This window comes from Cryptotermes secundus, unplaced genomic scaffold, assembly GCF_002891405.2.
Source record: "Cryptotermes secundus unplaced genomic scaffold, Csec_1.0 scaffold44, whole genome shotgun sequence".
Taxonomy (NCBI): domain Eukaryota; kingdom Metazoa; phylum Arthropoda; class Insecta; order Blattodea; family Kalotermitidae; genus Cryptotermes; species Cryptotermes secundus.
In genome coordinates, this window is record NW_019740383.1 from 604,101 (window position 1) to 625,698 (window position 21,598).

At 35.8% G+C, this 21,598-nt stretch overlaps 1 protein-coding gene across 1 annotated transcript in view; it reads left to right on the forward strand.

The window, feature by feature from the left end:
• The window catches only part of LOC111872293 (rabphilin-3A), a 146,258-nt gene that overhangs the window by 116,205 nt on the left and 8,455 nt on the right, over positions 1 to 21,598 (forward strand). The window contains exons 4-16 of the mRNA XM_023866014.2: positions 2,202 to 2,331; positions 4,636 to 4,755; positions 6,324 to 6,531; positions 7,409 to 7,535; positions 13,930 to 14,087; positions 14,611 to 14,848; positions 15,338 to 15,501; positions 16,905 to 16,987; positions 17,080 to 17,154; positions 18,850 to 18,973; positions 19,153 to 19,262; positions 19,547 to 19,717; positions 20,386 to 20,551. Of these exons, the coding sequence (XP_023721782.1) occupies positions 2,202 to 2,331; positions 4,636 to 4,755; positions 6,324 to 6,531; positions 7,409 to 7,535; positions 13,930 to 14,087; positions 14,611 to 14,848; positions 15,338 to 15,501; positions 16,905 to 16,987; positions 17,080 to 17,154; positions 18,850 to 18,973; positions 19,153 to 19,262; positions 19,547 to 19,717; positions 20,386 to 20,551 (1,874 nt within the window). The remainder of the gene's footprint in view (positions 1 to 2,201; positions 2,332 to 4,635; positions 4,756 to 6,323; positions 6,532 to 7,408; positions 7,536 to 13,929; positions 14,088 to 14,610; positions 14,849 to 15,337; positions 15,502 to 16,904; positions 16,988 to 17,079; positions 17,155 to 18,849; positions 18,974 to 19,152; positions 19,263 to 19,546; positions 19,718 to 20,385; positions 20,552 to 21,598) is intronic.

The window sequence follows — 21,598 nt, forward strand, 5'->3', positions numbered from 1 at the left end:
CTGATCATTATCCCCAAATGAGGCTTGACACCAAGACTGACTGACTGTTAGTCGCAATGTGACTTTGACTTTGACTGAGAAGGTAGTCCAGGGAGAGTTTTAGTTGAGTTCCGAGATTCTAGGGTGGTTGAAGACGAGAAGACTTCATACTGATTTGAAGTGTTAGTTTCTGTGGTGAGATCCGTTGCCAGGAGATGACTAGTGAAGACTGCGTATGCAGCGGTGGACAAAGAAAGTGTGTAAATCAGCGATAGCGCTGTAATAAATGTGATTAAGTGAGCTTGTAACCGAAGTACCAGTAAATCAAATCATCCGATCTATAACACGTTATTTTCGTCACGTGTAACCCCATACACGTGACAATATTTCCTTTTGTTCTGCTTTGTGCGCGGGATGTAAACATTTTTTTTTTGTTCATCGATTTGAAGGGCGGAGCCACCTGTTGCTGGGGATCTCCTACCTGAAAGGTTTATAACCGACACTTGACACGAAGAGATTGCTAGTCTATTGCTAACCCTTCAGGGCTTCACGTCCATTCATGGTTTATATAACGATTGTGAGTAACTGTTGCGGCTGATAGTTGAGGACAAAATGGTGAATGGTAACAAGACTGGGACCGCTGTATTGCGTCGTGCTCCTATCTCGGAGATAACCAATTTGTCTTTACTCGTATGTCTAACCCAGACAGCTTGTCTGATCTATGTGAGATTTGAGCTTCTTGAGTGGGTGACATGGTAGAATACTGACTCCTGCATTTCATTTGCTTCACTGAAGATGGAGGCAGCCGAATTGCTCCTAAATTTCGGCAAATACCACAGTGCACTGCGTCACAGTCAAGAAAACAATAGTTTCTTTGTCTTCTTTAGAAGTAGCATTTGTAGTGATTGAATTGTTAGTAGCCCCTATTTCATATCCGTATTCACCACCGTCCAGGTTACACAATTACATCTGGCGGTCGATTGTCCGAATGAGGTTCACCGTGACTTTCCGTGGTCTTTTAAGGTAAATTCTGAGATGATACCGATGACCTCTTACTTTCACATCATTCGCAACCGTCCTGCAGTTTGACACGGTTTAACGAATGGTAAATCAATAAATCGGGCATAAATTTGTTTATGCACAATGATAACTGATTCAGTGTTATGACATTTGAGGTTTTCCACTGCAGTGAAGATTCAGATTGTGTCTTTTGTGTTATGATACCGCGTAGTCTGGTAGATACTTACCGACATTTCAGAGAAATAAGCTATCACTCTGTACCTTCATATCATATTTATTTTCTACATATATAGTCAGTTACGTGATGCGTAGTCAAAGTCTTTGCGCCTGATGTACTCGTAGAAACCTTAACTGCACATCTGTTCTTATGGCATAAAATAAATGCAGGTTACATTCTTTATCATGTTTGAACAGTCTGTATAAGCCCTTTTTGCAGTTTTTGTGTAGTTGTATGTGTATATCCACCTGATGATTGTCATTTAATGACCTGAACATGTCCTAAAACTGATTACATTTGTAGAAATAAACCGCACATGAAGGTATGTTGTGATCATTCATAAAGTTACAGAAGTAGGTTACAGAATTATAAAATCACTTTGGGGAAACCTATTCACTCCATCTTCAGGGCATATTTCAAGCTAGAAAATGCTGCCACCTTCAATTTCAGGATAGACTTCTAGTGAGAGGAAGCTTTTACTCCCAGCTTCAAGGTAGAAATCTGTGTTCAGAATAGAGGCGACGTATCTGGCTGAATCATTGATACCCAGTTACAAGGCTACTGGACACCATAATCCAGATTATCATTATGGATTAAAACAGTCATTTTCAGCCACTTTCCTTATTTTGAAAGAATAAAATTAAGCTTATGATGTTACATTTCTGTCTGTGTGTCTATGTGTATATCCCCTCAACAACCTTTGAATGCCTGCAGGGTACTCAAGACGAGCAGCCTTAAGGAGGGAGCTATGTGACATGACGCCTGAAAGTCGGAATAATGTAGGAAAGTACGTCATTAGTTCTTAATAGAACTCCCTATTGTGATTAATTTTACCATGATCTGTGTTGGGACTAAATAGCATCAAATAGTAGAATAATTCATGAATGATAATTTGGAAAAGATTTTGGGATGAAGCATTCATGGCCTAATCGATAATGTCGCCTTGAAAACAATGGAATGTAATTAATTAATATTTCTTTTGAAGACGCCTGGTGGAGCGGCTGGAGAATATGAAGAGGGCTGCAATGGGGAACGGTACAAACCAATGCATTCTCTGTGGAGACAGCTTCGGTGTCTTGGGGGCGGCTAGCTTCATCTGCCACGACTGCAGGAAGGTATATGAACCTGTTGCTACTTAGCTTAAGTGCATGGCAAGAATGTATAATTCTACCTATGTTTAGTTATCATGGCATGAAGACTTATGGTTGTGTGGAAGTATAGCTCCACGCATTCTAAATCACAGCGCAAGCTGGATGTAAGGACCCGGCTTCGCGTTGTGGATTTGGCCGAACCCACTAACTGAGATAAGGATGTAGTATGTGTACTGGTTATAAAAAGGATCTAGATGTATTGCGTTATTCCCTCTCCTTCCCTTAATTTAACTGCAACCACTATCATGCTATTTCTTGCCATACTTCGCACGCACAACCCAGATGTCAGGTCCAAGTAAACACCTATTGGGTAGAAGGTTGGATGGGTCCCACAAGCGGTCAGGATGCGGTGGCCCTACCAGCAATAGCACCCGTCACCCATCCGTAGTCACTGTTCTAACAGAACTAACGTTAGCTTCAAATAGTGACGTTTCTGCGCTGTTTGTTGACTGTACAATATGCCAAAAACTCTGTGAACAATTTAATCACATTGATCGAACTGTTCTCGCAGATGCGTTTACATGACTCACTGCACATACATCAGTATGACAGACATTCGTCTGTTGCAGCATCATAATCAGTTTATTGCAATGCTGTGTACATATTGCTGGATACTTCTTGTGTGTCTGATATTACTAAGCTGGATAACATATTTCCCGCCTCTGTGGAACCCGAAGATTCATTGCTGTAGGTTTCTGTCTTCTGGATGCACGAGTAACTCCATATAGTCCATTGAAAGTCAATTGATGTTTCAGAGGAACATGTCTCTATTATCAAAATATACAAGTAGATCAAGCAAGAAGCCAGAATTAAGTAGGCAACAAACAAAGTTCCACCGAAACGTCGATTGACTTTCAACAAACTTCTAGGTGTTACATCCCAGGGAATAGAATTCTTCATAACCACCACTGTGAGAGCCTCTATTCCTAAATTTATTACCTTGTTCACAAACACCCACCACTGAAATGTATCCTGGGCCAGTTGAATTCATTCCACTCCTTCATACACGATTTCTCCTACATCCGTTTTAATAGTATTCTCTTTTTTGTTACTAGGTATCCAAATTTAGGTCTTCTTCATGAGATGTTCATACAAAATGTTGTATGCAATCTTGTCTATTATATGTTATAATTTTCTATCCAATCTTAAATGCGTTAATAAATATTTTTTGTAATAACACCTCCTAGTTGATTACTAATAGATCATAAATTCGTTGTGGGAACAGGAAATACTATTCCAGCTGAATATTTAGGCACTGGAGAGAATAATATAGTTATATTATTACATGCTGGACGATTAGGAATTGGGATTCCATTTCTAGCACGGATAAGGGATTTATCTCTTCCCCAACCTGTTCAGACCGGCTCTGGGACCCACTCAACTTCCTATCCAATGGAAACTGGAGGTTCTTTCGCCTGGGGTAAATCGGCAGGGGCATGAAGCTGACCAAGCAACTTCCATGTAGTACGGAGATTATGAATGCATAAACTTATACCTCCAATCCCCTATGTCTTTAGGGAAGTTTTCTGTTCAGTTCATAAAGAAAATGATTTTTCAGTCTGTTTATATTGTGATTAGCTTTACAACAACAGATTTATGCCTGCAATAAATTAATGCAATAGCCAACGAAATGTGTAAAATAATAAACGATGCATTTGGAGTGTGTGCATACTTCATTCTAATACGTATTTCCACACCAGTTTTCATCTGTGAGATTGTGTGGCTTAGGTTTTCGGGACTAGACCACATCGAATTTTGAAGATTTTCCAGCTTCATTCGAGGGTGTTATAACATTTCGGCAAACCTCATAATTTCCATCTTCATTATTATTGGTTGTGGGAGCTGAGCAGTAATTTGCTACTAGCCTTCACCAGCACAGCCATTCGTGGTTTCCGGCCCTATTGGGATTATATTTTTGTTTGTTCCAGGACTACTTAACGTGTTTTGAAATAGGGCCTCCTCTTCGACAAGAGGAGAGGTTAATTTTTCTCTGACTTGCTCTGAGTAGAGCAGTGGTTTGCTGCTGGCCCTCTCCAGCCTCCCTCCCCCTCCTCTGGCCGTCCGCCAAATAAATTGTTACCGGTCCTTGTTAGAACAGTCATCCTTGGTTCCGGATCCCTTGAGACTCATGGGGATTTTGGTGTTCCTATGCAGATCTTAGTCAAAGTCAAGGTCATGTTGCAACTGACGGTCAGTCAGTCTCTTTGTCTTGGTTTGAAACCCCGAATAATAATGGAAGTATCTGATAGTAACATCTGATTATTTCAGGCTGTGTGTCAGAAGTGTGGGATCGAAACAGTGTCTTCCAAGAAGGAACCCATCACCCTGTGCAAGATATGCTCAGAAACCCGAGAGATGTGGAAGAAGTCTGGGGCTTGGTTCTTTAAGGTTACTGTGTGTTGTAACTAACTGCCTGCTATTTCATTTTTCAACCCTTTACCCAGGGTTGTAGTTGAGTCAGAGCAGCATCCTGGTGCTTTCTTGAATGCCAGGATGTCACTCTGGTACTTATTTTAAAAATGGCGATGTCTAACATAAATGATGTATTTAAAAGTGTAACATACATCCTTATCGTGATTCATGCCCTTTTATTTCAACCTAGAACTGAGTGTCAGATCACCCCAGCACATTTATTTTTGTGACTACACCTCACTATTTTGTAATTCTGAATCTTCATCTTGCCAGATGCTATTCTGAGACAAAAGGTTTATCTGCAGATAGTACTTATATGCAATAAATATTCTCTGTAGTGATTTACTGGGAGGATAATGTTAAATTGGATCTTAGAGAAATACGATGGGGTGGTATGGGCTAGATTGAGCTGGCTGAGGATGGGAACCAGTGGAGGGCTCTTGTGAATAGGGTAATGAACCTTCAGGTTTCAAGATGTTGGGAAATTCTTGAGCAGTTGTACTACTGTCAGCTTCTCAAGAATGTCTCAGCTCAGCAGAGTTAGTTTGCTACTTAGTTACACAAAAGGACACAGTAAAATATGAATACAAAGTTTATTTCATATTAGAGCCAGTCTCGCCTTCTTCTACAGCTGCAGTCTTCAGAATGGGCTTCTGGTTACTCTAAATCATGGCAGTGCAACCATTATATCTATTGGAAGTGATGCCTCTGCCCAGTGTTTGAAGTTTGAGTGATGGTTGTATTATCATTACATACATCTGATAAGGAGAAAATTACACTACATTTAGGTTAGAAATTTTTAAAATGTATTGTAATTTGGGATTTGAATGCTTTGACTTGTTTACAATCAAAATTATCCAGTTTGGTGAAGTCAACTATAAACCAGAGAAACATGACGGTTGAGGTGGTAGCATTTCTGCTTCACGTTCAAGAGTCTCTGGGTTAAGATCACAGCCCTGAAGCCTAAAATGTTGACTGAGCATTTTCATTGTTTTCCTCAGTCCCTCCAGACAAATTCTAAGATGGCACTTCAATTAGGCTATGACTGCTTCCTTCCAAATTCTTCTCAATTCATCAGTTATACTTCATTTGACATGATATAGTCACAACTACTGACAGTGTTGTTAAATAAACCATAAATAAATCAATTAAAAAGTTAAAGGAAAATCTATCCTTGCACATGTCGTGGAGGCCCATAGGGTTGTGAGACGTCGAGGCTCCCAAATTTTCTCTAGACAGTCAGCTCACAGATGGCGGGAAAGTGGTCAGCCTTATGCGCAAGCCTCCCGTTACCCCCAGGAATATTCATGGTACGCATTTCTGTTAGAGGCTGTGTCAACCCCAGGGCTATAGTGTGGCTTGTAGGATTAGATAAATTGAAAAATTCCACCTCATTGGGACTCGAACCCGCGACCTTTTGACTTGTAGTGCCTCAACCAACTACGCTACCGAATGCCTCAAATAAGAATTAATCAGTCAGTTTACATGCCCTACGTTATGTAGTGTTGTTAAAGGCTAATTCTTCTGGTTTATGCCCTGTGCAGGGTTTGCCAAAGTATGTCCTGCCTGAGAAAAAGCGCAGCTCTAATGATGGGAGGTATAGTGGTAGGAAGTTGCAACGTCCAGGTCTCGAGAAGAACAGCTGGTCACGGGGCAGCGGCGGGCGTGAGTACCTCCAGTCTGCCAACACCACAACATCATCTACCAATAGTACAACATCTACACTTAAAAGCACACCTGCTGGATCAAAATGTAAAATATTTTTTTCTTACACATATTTTACTTGGTTTAATCATAATTTATTTTAAAGGTAGATATAGGATAGTAATAACAGTTTCTGAAATGTTTTATTCACATTTTATAAATATATGGAAGGATCCTGAGTCATTTATCTTGATTGATTTCCCCTAGTTCCTTTTGCTAAGAATTTATGATGTTTCCTAATAGGCTATGATTAATTCCTAACCATTCATAATCATCTTCATGTCATGTATTAATTTTTTCAGCTTTGTATTGAAAATGTGAAACAATATAGATCTTTGGTCAGGACAAAGACAGAATGAGGTTCAAAATATTTAGCTAAAATTTTCTTTCATTGCTTGAAATTCTATCTTTATTCTTCACATGAGTAAATGACCATTTTTATTATACAGCTTAAGTTCTTGAGTACATGTGGTTCTTTATATCGGAAAGCTCTGTATCTAATCCAAATATATTTTAATATTATGCTCATATTGGCATATTCTTTCTTTTCATTATTTGAACACTTCAGATTATATGCAGTAAATTTTGTAATAACACGTTCACAAGTTATGACTCCTCTTTATTATTAGAATCCATTCTATTGTATCCTTTCCAATTATGTTTTAGTTTTAATTTTGCCATCAGATACACCCAAAAATTTATACATGCCTACATGACTAACATGTTTCCATTCTCAGCACTCATCATAATAGGCATACTCAAAATAAATTACACCTAGTAAAAGCAGATTCCATGAAGGAATGGAACTTCCATTTACATTTAAATGATGCCAGGACACATAAACAGCTTCTGCTTGTGTACGTTAGCGCCGAACCAACATGAAATTATGAAATTCGGTAAAATCTATCAAGTTCTCTGCTTACAGTGGTTTATAGCAAAGGCAGTGGTGAACTTGAGGAAGAAAGCAGCTCAGAAGATGAAATAAACAGGAGAGCTCGTCAAGCAAGGAGTCGGCGTCTTGATGACACTGAAACAGGAGGCCGTCATCACAGGTGAGAAAGAATTATTTCAATATTGAGACACTTTCTGCTTTAGAGATTCTTCAATGCACATAGTTTCTTTAGTAATCATATTATCAAATGTTGAGTGTAAGTACGCCTTCGTAGGAAAAATTGAAATAACTGTAACGAATATACATAAAGCTGCATAATATACTGAATATTTTTAAGACGATTGAACAGAGCACTTACAGCTATAGGAGTTTAATTATGCAGTCCAGTTGCATAATCAAACACTAAACGACTGCTTGCCAATCAGTAAGTATTGTCATATCTCAGTCTGGGCTTGCTATTCCATCTCTTAGAAGAACCTGTGACATTTTCCATAATTTTTCCAAAGTGGTACATTCATTGTTTGAATGCCACACTCAGAATGTTCCAAATTTCCTGTGCTGTTCTGCAGTCCTGCACTGTTGAATTCTGATCTTCATTTCCCATATTCTTTTTAATAGCTTATACCTTCATGGCTCCTGTAAGATAATAGGTATAATTTTGTTGGACTTCGTTCTTCATCTAAGACATAATGAATATGCACAAAAAAGTTTCAGGTGTTAACTGTATCCAGTCTCTAAGCGATTGCTTGGAATTTTACTGACAGTTGTATATTTATCTCCATATTGCTGATTATTAGTGGCAGTGATAGGGACTGAACCCAGAACTCTTTGAATAATAATCTTATATGTTATCGTTGACGATACAAACAAATATATGGACTAAACTTGTACTATGAGTTTAAAATAAATGTTAAACACACACACAACAGAACACAAATTTGGGAAATATTTTTTTTTGCACTAAGACTGTAGTCAGGGAAAAATTATATTAAGTAAAAATCATATGGAAATTCTCAGTTTAAAGAAAATGTTGAAATTCTTTGGCGCTTTGTTTCTCTGAATCACTGTTTAGGTAAATGGTCTGTCTACCTTCTCTTACTCTCCTACTTAATTATCTTCTCAGGCTCTTGTTTCAAATTAAATTGCATAATAAATTGAAAGTCTTTAAAATGTAACATAATTTTAAAACTGTTGGAAAATTGGTTTAGTCAGGCAAAGAGCATAAAACATTTTGAATATGAATAGTGATATAAATCATAAACCAGTAAATGACTTAAATTCTCTACAGCAACTAAAGAAGAACATAATTCTAAGACTATAGTGTATATAACTTTCTCCCTTATACAGTGGCGTGCGGTTCATATTATGTTTAGGCACAAAGTTTTAGTTGAAAGACTTGGAAAATAATTGTCATGTCTGGCATTTCTTGGGGTATGAAATATCAAAATCTAATCTTATCATCAAATTTAGCTCTGTTCATCACTTTTCGTGGAACATTTGCTAATAACGCGGTCATAAAAACACTTTCACTCTTTAGGTACTTCAACATTTTCTTCTTGATGGAGATGATGGATAGTTGTGCGGGTCTCTGCCGTCCTTGACTAGTTCTTGTGTAAGTATGGACGCATTTGAGGGCAAAAAATTGCTGTTCTGTGAATGCACATCTTGCGAGAATTGTCACTATTAATTCACGCAATTTATATTATTGATGTAATTCTTCATATATTCTTCTTCCCCTGAAGTTATTTCAGTAGACCATAGACCACATATTGGAATTGTTTTGGGGCCCTAAAGACTATAGTGTTAATTCTCTGTTTAATAAATGTTTATTCATGGGAGTAACATCTTTTATTTAAAAAGCCAATTGTTTTGTTGGCCTCTGGTTGTTCTTGGTTATGCTGAACTGCACTTGTGGACGTGCTAGCACTGCCTTTACTATAATTCTGTTGCAACAAATCCCAAATAACTGTTTAAAAAGAATTACAATAATTGTCCAGTAGGGAATCACAGAATCTGTACATATCAGTAGTTGCAGTTTTAAAAAAGAAATACTATTTATAATTTGCAGTTCTGTATGTGAAAATTTCAGGCAAGACTGAAATCTATAGGTACTCTTCATAACATTATTCCTAAATTAAAATACGTTATGGCACAAATATACATATAATTCTGTCTCTAGATTTAAAGTAACTGAATGCTGAACATGCTAACGATCATATTTAGTGGCATCAAAATAGTGATAATTACGAGTATTTTATTATGCAAAGCCCATTTTATGTGTTGCTTATACAAGTTCAATAAGGGTCACCATTTTATTTTCTATGAAAATGTAAAAGGTGTCATGAAAGTTATTTATTGCAAAACGTTTGAAAATGTTAAATTATAAAAAATTGATAACAATGATATTCTTTTCATTTGTTGCTGTATAAATAAAAACTAACATATAGAACATATCTTGCTCCATGTAAGTAATGGTCTTTCGACTTTGTTTGCCATATTGTATTTGACACTCCTTAGATTCCATTACTGTAATATAAATTTGCAAGATAAAATAAAATGGAATTAAAGGATCTAAAGATTTCTACAGACACTGTGTGTATTGTATAAATATATTGGCATACATCATGATAAAATTGTACAAAATAAACACAAACTTACTGATTTCATATAATGAAAATAGATTAAGATACAAATTACTTGAAGCCCTAATGTATCACATGCAACTTCCTACACTGTCCAAACTCAGGTTGCTGTTTACATCAACCGAATTGAAGGATAAGATGAAAAGATATCAATTTGTCAAAGATATCATTTCCATTGTATCTTCCATTTCCAGTTATATAAACTTCATAACAAAACTGTTCTTTTGGTTTGATTTAAATTTCTGTCGCACGCCACTGGTCTTCGATATTTATCTTAATACCACCTGAAGAATACTTTCTTCGGGCGCATGATGTAATGTAGTCTGGTAGATGTTTACCGACATTTCAGATAAACATACTGGCTCCATCTTTAAGGTTGAAGACTATGCCAAGCAAGTAAGAAGAGTACTCTTCTTGGTGTTTGCTCAGCATATTCTTCCATCCTGAAGATAGAAACAAGAAATTCCTTTAAATAGTGACTACATTTCTATGGGACTACATGATGTCACATCCTAGATGATAATGTTCTTCATAGTTCTCGCTGTGAGAATTTCAAATCTCACTTACTACCATTTATTTTCAGTGTCAAAAGACTGCACTGCATTTCTGTGAAGGAAAGATGTGGGATTGAAAAACATATACACGCATGATTATCAGTGTTGCTTAAAGGCCGTCTCTAAATTGGTGTTGCAACTCTCTACAGCCAATTTTATTATTATTATTATTATTATTAATTTTTTGGCACGATAGCCACAGTGTAATTTCCACAGTCAGGCTTACATTAATTTCTTTTAGTGCATATCCAGTGTGGAAAAATTAAACACTATTCCATTGTAACATCTTCAGATATTTGTATGTGACATATGTTTCTAGCAATTTCAATTTATATAGCAATTCAGTTTAATCCTGTTCACAAATTATTTGGTTTTGTTGTTGTTGTTGTTGTTGTTGTTGTTGTTGTTGTTGTTTGTTTGTTTTTTAAATAAATAACATTTATATTGATTCTTCCAAACAGACAAGGGAGTGAAATCAGTTTGGTGTTTCTTCATTTGTGTAATCTTCAGAAGTAAATTTGATTTGTTCATATCAATTTCTATTAATTTATTAAAAAATATAATTACCTGAATTTCTTCCAGACTTATATTTCAAACATTTGTTAATTTGTTCAGTGTAGGACAGTTTTTGTTTTTTGTTGTGTCACATAGAAATATGTTTTAATATAACTATGATAAAAAGCCCGATATAATTCTCACATAATTGTAATATTGGATGTGAAGAAGTAAAACGCTTTAAAACTGATTATTTTAACGCATAATGCAGTAGATGTAGGCTAGTATTAATTATGTGTGTTTAATTAAGGATTTAATTTTTATGTATAATATCAGTCAGTGTAAAACCACACAAATGGAGGCAGAGAGTTGCAATGCCATCTTTCACTGAATAAACTCCCTTTAAGAATTCTTGACTTGCATACAGAACACTTTAAAAATGTTTGTTTTAAGTCTCTTGATAGGTTATTCTTTGTGTTGTATATGTTGCATGCTATTTATGTAATTGTCTTCATCTTTATATGCATTGCATACTTTACATTATGTGGTCAACCAGAAGGAAAAATCAGTTTTGGAAGATCTCTGTAGTAAGAGAAATATTCTGGTTTAGTATTTCTAATCTCTCAGTAAGCCTAACACTGCTGCTACTGCTGATGCTAATAAGAAGATCGAATAAAGTAGTTGACTTGATCAGTGATTTTCTGTACATTTCTTCGCTTTTCAACAATAGTTGTGTCATGAAAGAATTGGACCTACATTGGCATAACATTTTGCACTCATAATAACTAAATTTACAACCTCTGGAAGTTTGGCAGATATTTCATGTGTTTCCTGCATGTATTGCTGAATGTAACTCATGTGGGAAACAAATAAATTGTGTATTCCATGTCAGAGTGAATGTAAACTGCATTATTTTTACTTGCTGAGGATTATCTTCTACTATTCTATGCCATCATGACCCTGAAAGAAGTTGACTTCCAATCCTGTCATGAGGCATGGAAAATTGGCTGGGCCAAGTGTGTTTCATCAGAGGAACGCTATTTTTAGGAGACAGTGATTTAGACAAATAATTGAATAAATGGTTGTGTACAAAATTACTCTCATTACCTTGTTAACACACCTTGTATATGCGAGAAACTAAGATAGTAATCTTATTTTTATTGTTGCAAGGCAAGTAAGGGAATCAAGTTGACATAAACATTCTATGTTATAATTTGATGTAAATAAATATTTGGTTAACTGTTATAAATAAACCACCCTCATTGTTATTCTTAATCCTGCCTGATGACTAATACAGTAAAACACAATAAAATTAAATGTCCTCTGCCACATTACATACTAAAAAATAATATATACAGAACATAAGATCCTTCAGGTTAAGATAACTGATCTGATAGTATCCAGATGTGTTAAATTCAAATGGTGCAGCAGAAGGTTAAAGCTCCTGATAGAGAATAATGAAGAATAGTATCTTCTGGGATGTTGTGCCATATAGTTTGGTAATGTCCCAGAAGAATTGTCACCTTCATAGTCACTACCATGAGAAATCCGAATTTCACCTTTGTGATATATATTTAGAAATATGGAATTGGGTCATTGTTGTTTAACTGACTGACTATCAGCAGAGAAATAATATGACATTTTGGCATTTTTTACTGACTCAGCAGAGAAGCAATAGAGCATTTTTGTGTTTCTGGTAGGGATATTGGGTGATTGTATTTTGATTTACTGATTTTCTTAAGACAGTAACACATATTACTGTTTCTGATAGTGATAATGGATGACTATATTCTGATTTAGTGATTTTCTGGAAAGAAGTATTAAAGGAAGTCATTATTCTTGATAGTTATAATGGGTGAATTATTTTGATTTACTGACTGCCTCCAAAGAAGAAGTAGAACATTTTCATATTTCTATATGATCATATTAAACATAAGATAACATCAGCATAGTAAATTTAACGTGTTTTAATAATCGATTTTTAACCAATAACATAATAATATAAATTAATTGGATCAACTAAGGTTTGTGATGTAGGTTCTAAAACTCTCCTTCTTTGATTCTGAAAAGGAACTCATTTGCTATAACATGAACAATGAAAAATTTGACTCAAATCCTTCTTATCTTTATCTGTAGGATTTAATATGACTGAAATGTGTAACAGCAGCTTGAAAAGCATTTTAATCTCTCCTAAAAATTAAAAATATTGGTCAGTAAGAAATAATGTTGCCACACGATCTGTCACATTCATCACTTGCTAATGGACTTCCATAATGAAGCTCTTTCTTATCCCTGTTATGAGGGATCTTACTTAAAATTTAAGGTGTATTTTGCATAAATACAAATTATCTTCAGCATGTCCACCTGTCTGACCATCTGCATGTAATAACTGTATTGTATTGGTTAAAATTTTTATTCAGTTTCATATTTTGTATCCTTGCTAAAATATTATAAATTGAATTTTAGTCCAAATAGGACATGGACTATTAATTTATCTGGTAGACCAGGAAGTTTTTAGTTATGTTCCAATAAGTACTACACAGATAATATAGAGTTTCAAATGACATGTTTAACTATCAGAGACTTGGATATTTTGTGTTATGTATATTATTTATACACTGTATATTTATTGAAAAAATGACCGTCAAATCATAAAATAGACTTTATGAATACTTGTTTGTAATTGAAATGTGCTGTTGATGATACACTGTGTGCTTACATATCATATTCTTATCTTTTTAAATTTTTGATATAATTGTCTCGGCAGTTCTAAGAGAAACATTAAGGAAGTGAGGATGAATAGCAAGGGTCAACTCCTGGCATCTGTTTTACATATTGTCTGATTTTTTTTTTTTAATTTCAGTCTTGGAAGACAAGTAAGTTGTGTAACATTTGACCCAAGCCTTGGACCACTGTCTGGATCAGGGTCACTTCCCTCCCAGCGTTCAGAGTCTCTGTCCCTCACAAGTGATGGAGAAATCCCAGGGGATATTCACTCTTACAGTGATGGTGAGAAGCTGGGTAAGCAACAAGCATTCTAAGTCTTGCTGATTAGTATTGTTCTTGTTCTTTGTTCTTTTATTTCAAATTCAAGCAGATCCAGATATAGGTTGAGAAGTAGATTCACAAACCCTTGGATATAGAATGTGTCACATATCAGAACAAATGTTCCAATTAATCATTGGAACAAGTCTAGGTAACATAATATGAAATATATGTACACATGTATTAACTTCCAGATGATAAAGCACATTATTTGCAATTACAATACAATTAGTCTTAATTTATCTGTTTATTTTGATACTGTTTTAATGAGGGGGCCTGAGAAAAGGCTTATTTGTGCATATACCATACATACAAGTATTTTGTACCAGGGATTATTTTCCTGGAGATTATAGACAGCTAGATCAGGAAGTTAACCACTGACTTGTATCTATTGCTGAGTTAAAGACTGTTTGGAGCTTTACTTCCATGTTTTCTAAATGCCATCAGATAATAGTGTTTAATCCAAGGAACAGCTCTACCCATGTTACCCATTGAACAGGTCACGTTTCTGGAAATGTGCGAGACCACTGCAGGAGTCGAGAGAGTCTGGAATCATCTATGAACTTGAGTAGACAACCAAGTTGCAACATGTTAGATCTGGCCCACAGCCGAACTCTGGATGGTAGTCAGCCACACATGGATCAGTCCTGGGACCACCGGCAGAATACTTTAACAGACTTGGAGACGAGTCCCTCATTATACAGCCACTATGTGGCAGCCTCACCTCACTCACACATGTAAGAATGTACCACTGCTTTATGCATTCTTTTGTAACATATATATGTCATGTTAAAAGGATAATTTGTGTGCCTGTGCATGCACATATATGTGTGTGTGTGTGTGTGTGTGTGGATTCTTTCACCATCATATTGTAAGTGGAACATTAATTGTCCAGGTTTTAGTTTGACCTCAGTTTGTGCTTCTGGGGTGAGATGTTTCTTCTGTGTACCCAGATTCTTGTCCAGTGGGTAATGGTTGCTCTTTACCTGGAGGTAAAGGGGTTTACCTACTTTGTTGTTCACTAACTTCCAAAAGTCATGGAGTTTTTCTTTGGAACTCTGATCGGTACATTAACTTTTCAGTTATCAAATACCTTATTCAGAAATAAGGAACAAGAGTTCATTTGTGTAAAATAGAGAGATGCATGTATAATATTCTGCATTGCTCTAACTTGTCAGTGATATAATTGTTCATTTGAAAAGTAGTTATAAATGTTTCTTTATTAGGCGTCGCGACTCTCAAGGATCAAATATGTCACGGGACTGGTACTGGTCAGAGGACAGAACATCACTTTCCAGTGGTTCAGCAAGTGGCCATCGAACAGCTAGCAGCAGTTGTGGTGGAGTGGATATGGCTGAGGACAATGTTGATGCATCATTTATGGAAAACAGTTAATAGTTCTGCATAAATTTAATGCACAGATTATGTTCCTTTTTACAGGCATTCATTTTACCAGTTATTAGTGATTTTTATGGTAAAAGTTTTGTAGGTCTCTTTTATCTATTATAATTGCTAATAATCTTCTTGCACATCTTTTTAAATCAGGAAAGATGCAATATAGAACATTTGCTTCTGTTGTTTTTACTGAGAGTATAATGAATTAAAAAAATTATGTTACATAGTCTAGGTATTGAAAGTGTTATAATTTAGCCCACAGAAATATTTAAAATGCATAAATTTGCCATAAACTCTACATCCATCAACACTTTTGGGTATTAATACAGATATATGATAGGTTAGGTGACAGGTTGAGGAGGGTGGTAGTACAGAGCAAAATTATATAATTTTCTAGGCATGTAAAAATTTGGTAGCATTATATATATTCACTTGAAATGTCACTTTTATATAATGAAATTCAGTAAGTTGTGACTCCTAGAACACTTCATTATTGCTTCCAACTGACTGGTCAGACATTCCATTCGTACTCAGTCTCTTTCAGTATATGACACAAAATATAAGGTATTGCATCTCTGAAGTTTCAGCAGTCATGGTCTTTAGCTCATCCATGTTTCTTGGCATGAATGGCTGAAACACCGTTTTCTTTGGTGAGTCTCCATAAAAGGATGTTCATTGTGGTGCGCCACAAACACATACAGGACAACATCAAAGAACCCTCTTCTTGAGAGTGACAAGGTGGCATGCATTCGGTCCCCGTTAAAAGAAATAATAAGAGGAATGACACAAACCTGCTTGGTTTACAAATTCCAATAGAGTCTTAACAAACCAGTTATAAATATTTTAATATATTGGAAAAGCCGCTCTAGTTGTAAAGACTTTAGATTTTATTCCCAAGTGTAAAAAAAGTAAAGCTATCCCTGTAACAGGCCATGAAGGCCCATAGGGTTGTGAGATGTTGAGGGTCCCACATTTATTATAAATATTGTATGTATACATTCTAACTTTTAGAACATGTATTGTAATAGTGGCTTCTAACTGTATGGATATAAAGGTGTTCCTCTGATGATGGTCTCCGAAGACCGAAACTTGTAAGGGCATGAATAATTGAAATAAGAAAAATCTTCACCAGTCACACTAGACAGAACTGTGTAACGTTTCATGAGAGAAAATCTGTACTTGGATCTGATTACATATCAGTCAGCAGGAATTAAGACCCCATTAATTAGAAAACAATCAGTATTTTCTTTCATATCACCAAGTTCATTAGCAATATAAGGAGTATTTACAATAGGAACTTGTATTTCTTATGAAACTGATAAATACTTAGTACTTGAAATTCTTAATTTTGCAGGATTTTAAATTTTTAAAATAACATGTATGTCTGTTTTGTCACAGCTGTGAACCTAGGTACACTAGAACTGACTCTGTTGTATAATCCTATGAAAGCTGCTTTGACCTGCTCACTACATCGTGCCAAGGTAGGAGGAGCATCACAGAAAAGTACAAATTATAACTTGCAAACTCAAATTACATGATTATCTTGTAATTTTTATCTCTGCTTTATGTTTAGGGTTTAAGACCTATGGACATCAATGGCCTTTCTGATCCCTTCTGCAGACTGACTATATTGCCCACAGGAGGCAAGGTGAGAGAATGTATCACTGTGAACATCATCATGATCCAGTTATGATGTCCAAATCTCATCTCTCCTTCCATATGTTCCCCTCCTGTACTAGTCTGCTTCTATATATATTGTATGTGTTTCCTCACTTTACCTCTCCACATAGTCCTTACCTTACTCAATAATATGTCTTTCACTTTTTCACTTTTAATGTTTAAAAAAAATTGTATCCTCACATTCTCCTCCTCTTCCTCCTCTTATTTCCAGCATTTTTTCCATTTTATACAGGTCACCTGACAAAAATATTGTTCACTGCTTCGAATTTGCTTCTGTCTCTCTTTGTCAGGTTCTGTATTCCAGTGATAGATGTTAGTATTCATATTGGTTAAAACATACTTCATAGATTCTTGTTTTATATTGTTCTGGGATCTCTCTTCCGCAATATTCCTTTTATAATTACAAAAAACTTGGACTTTTTTTGTATTATTTTGTTGATAATTCTGTTGTCATCTGCCATATCAACATCACTTTATCCTTAATGTCATAAACATTTCTTGTAATGTTTCTACTTTTATATATTTCCTTATGCTGTATTGTGTAAAATTATACATTAAATTATATGAACTGGTGCTGGTCACAGTAGCCGAGCGGTCTAAGGCATGTACTGTCTTCGATCGCTTGGAAACTGGGATCATGGGTTCGAATCCCAGTCAGGGCATGGATGTTTAGTTTGTGTGTGCGCGTTTCTCCATGTTTGTGTACAGGTAGAAGCCTTGCGATGAGCTGATCACCTGCCCAAGTAGTCCTACCAAATGTGTAAGATCTAGAAAAATCAAAGTGAACGGAGAAGTTCATGGAGGTAGGCCTAGGCTCACTGGGGCTGTAGTGCCAAGGAAAAAGAATGTGAACTAGTATAATTAGCATCATACTGTCAGATACTGGATGATGTCATGAGAACTTTTTGGGAATCATTATACTGGTGTGGTATGGTGTATGTCAAAATAGGTACAGTCATGTGTATAGTTACATAACAATCACAATTACAATACAAAGCAACAGCTAGAGATTTCCTTCTCAGTGAATTGTAATCTTATAAGTCTTCACCAATCTGAAGGGGAAGACTAAAGTATTTGCAGTAAAGTCTGCACCTGTGCCGCTATATCCACTTATAGTGCCCTGGGATTGAACCCAAGCCTCCACTGCGAGAAGCTGGTGACTAACAACCTGGGATATGACATGGCCATTGTAGTTTGGTATATAGGTGCTAGTGTTTTGGAGGAACACACTGCCTCAATTTGGAGAGCTGAAGAAGCCTGCCCACCAGACTACACATTGTACTGATGAAGACAATAATCTCTCACAAAAAATATAGCTAACATATCTGTAGATTAAGATCAGTAATTATGTAATTTAATTATATCATGATAAGTTGATAATAAATAAATAATGATTTAACAATCACAGCTGTGCAGTCAGGGTCTGAAGGGGTCATTGAATTAGCTTGTTAATATTTTGTTTTGAGAGATTCTGAAATGTAAAAAGAAAAGGTAAAGCTGTCCCTGTAACAGGCTGTGGAGGCCCATAGAGTTGTGAGATGTCAAGGCTCATACATTTTCTAGGCCATCAGCTCACAGATAGCAATGAGGTCAGCCTTATGAGCTGGCTGCCTTAAAGTTAATTGAACAGCACTTGTTATCTGATTCTCTTTTATATTTACAGTCAAATAGACTGCGCACAAAAACAGTTCACAAGACACGGAATCCAGAATTTAACGAGACGTTGACGTTCTATGGAGTGACAGATGGAGATGTGAGGAGAAAGATATTACATATTCTTATTCTTGGTAAGTTATAGTTGATCCATCTGTTTTAGAAATGACCAGTGGGTATCTGTAAGGTCAGAATCAAGTGATGCATAAATTCATATGCTTTCACATTCACGTCTTTAAGAAATTATCATATGTTTTGTGAGGAAGATCATACACGTACTATGATTTATGTGATGAAAATGTATTTGTTCTAGATGATGATAAATATGGCCATGACTTCATAGGTGAGGCTCGTGTTCCTTTGATACATCTGAAGCCACAGGAACCTAAACATATGAATATCTACCTGGAAAAACATTACCCGGTAACATTTTTACTTTAGACAGCATTATAACTAATGCTGATAATAAATTAACTATTACTTATTTAAATAAAGTGCAGTGATTTGGAGATAATATTTAACATTCATATTTCTATTATTTTAGTATTCTAGTATTTCTGTGTTTAATCTTGCTTGGTTGATAAAAAATTATACTTCTGAAGGTAATTTACATCCACATCTTCATCCTTGGAATGCAATAGTAACCAGATACTTTATCAGTCCTTGCTTTGTGTGCAACTCTGATCATATTAATTGATTGTGATTAGGTGGAGGAAGAAGATGAGGTGTGGGGAAATGATACATGGACGCGTGGACAGATCCTAGTAACATTGTGTTATTCAACACGTCGGCGGGCGCTTGTGGTGGGCATCGTACGTTGTGTTAATCTTCCGCCAATGGACAGCAATGGCTTTTCCGATCCTTTTGTCAAACTGTATGTTCCTTTTTTATTGATTATTATATAGTGATTATTTTTTTATTTTGAAAAGGATGCAAGAAATATGTAATAGGAAGATCATAGTCTTCTGGGATATGATGTCATATACTCTGATGGAAGGTTACGAAACATTTTGGAAGAATCTCCTGCCTCCATCTTTACTCTGAACCATACAACATCACATCTCAGTAGACAGTCACTGACACAGGAATCTCAAACTAAATATGTAATAAGCTTTATGGAGGAATGCAAGAATTATTATTATTATTTATCATTTTCTGTTGATCCATACTGGTACAACCACTGGATATAGAAAAGTCAAAAACATATTACAGTTTTTTCATTCCATCCATCTTCACAAAGTTCTGTTCTTTTGGCCTCATTTACAATGTTACAGGCTTCATAGAGGATTTCTATTATAGAACATCATTACCTGCAGAAATTTCCTCATATAATGAAATGCGCATATATATTGTAATGTGTTTACATTACTGAATACGCCGTAGAGATCGTTAATTGGTTTATTCAACAATCTACAAGAAACGGCTACAATTAATTATCACACAGTTGCGGGGTTTCACACTTTATAACCCTAATCGCATTAATCTGTTAACACTGTTGCGGGGTTTCACGATTTATAACCCTATGCGCAAATCAGTTCACTCTNAGCCAGATCCTTTCCACCGTAAATATAAGACTTCAGTGAAGTGGAAGAACCTCAATCCAGTGTTCAATGAGGAGTTTGTTTTTGAAACAAAGATGACTGAACTTCCAAAACAAGCATTAGAAATTACAGTTTGGGATAAGGATTATGGAAAGAGCAATGATTATCTTGGTGAGTCTCTGACAGTTACAGCTTTGTGATGACAAGATATTATAGTTTGTTTGTTTATTATTAGGGAAGAGTTCATTGTCATCTTAATTGCTTCATTTATAGTGCATTCTGTCAAATTGTTGAATGTATACTGTGTACTTTTATGGTCTTTTTTTTTTCATTTGACACACAACAGCATGTTTCATATTGGCAGATTTTGATGAAGTTTGGCTCTGAAAACCCTGCATGAATTTAACTTTGTTTAATATGAGCTCAGCATAAGCCATCAAACTCAAACTGAACTCATCAGTTTTCTCACAAATGGTTTAACAAACAAAACATTGGAGCTTTACATAAAATATTGATATCATTAAAATGTATGACTTTATTTAACACATTTTACTATATGGTAAATGTGTAGTTAACTGCAGGTATTGGCAAGAAAGCTGAAGTTGTCCCTCTGTGTTGTTAAACATTGCACAATGTTCCATCAAGTGTTGGGAAATTCATGAGTAGGTGAGCAGCTGAAGGCTTCTCAAGAAGGACTCAGCTCCATGGAGTTACTTAGTTAGTTACATAAACTCACTAATTAATATCTATATACATAGACTTTTTACACACATACAAATAATTGGAACTTACTGTACTGCTTTAAATTTTTAAAAGGATGTATAACTTGTATTGCACACCTGTGGATATTTTGAATGTAATAAGTCCTAAAAATCTTCATAACTCCATATGTCATAGGACCAAGGAGCTAGTAAGAGGTGAAGACATTACCTTGACATTGAGATCACTGAATTGTAGTATTTCAGAGTCATGGCCAGGGGCAGATGGCACATGTCCATGGTTTCCATGTTTGGCAAATAATTGTTCCCATTTGTTTTATGTGTATAAAAAATGAATGTTGGACAAGTGTGCATGGGCCAAGGGTTGCTGTATAACACATTTGGAAACTCCATCTTTGGGTACTCTCTTCATTCTCCTTAATTTTTAATTTGTTTAGTGTGCTGACAGTGACAAAATAAGTATTTGTGTGAGCTGTGAACCCATGTACCAGCTATGTCC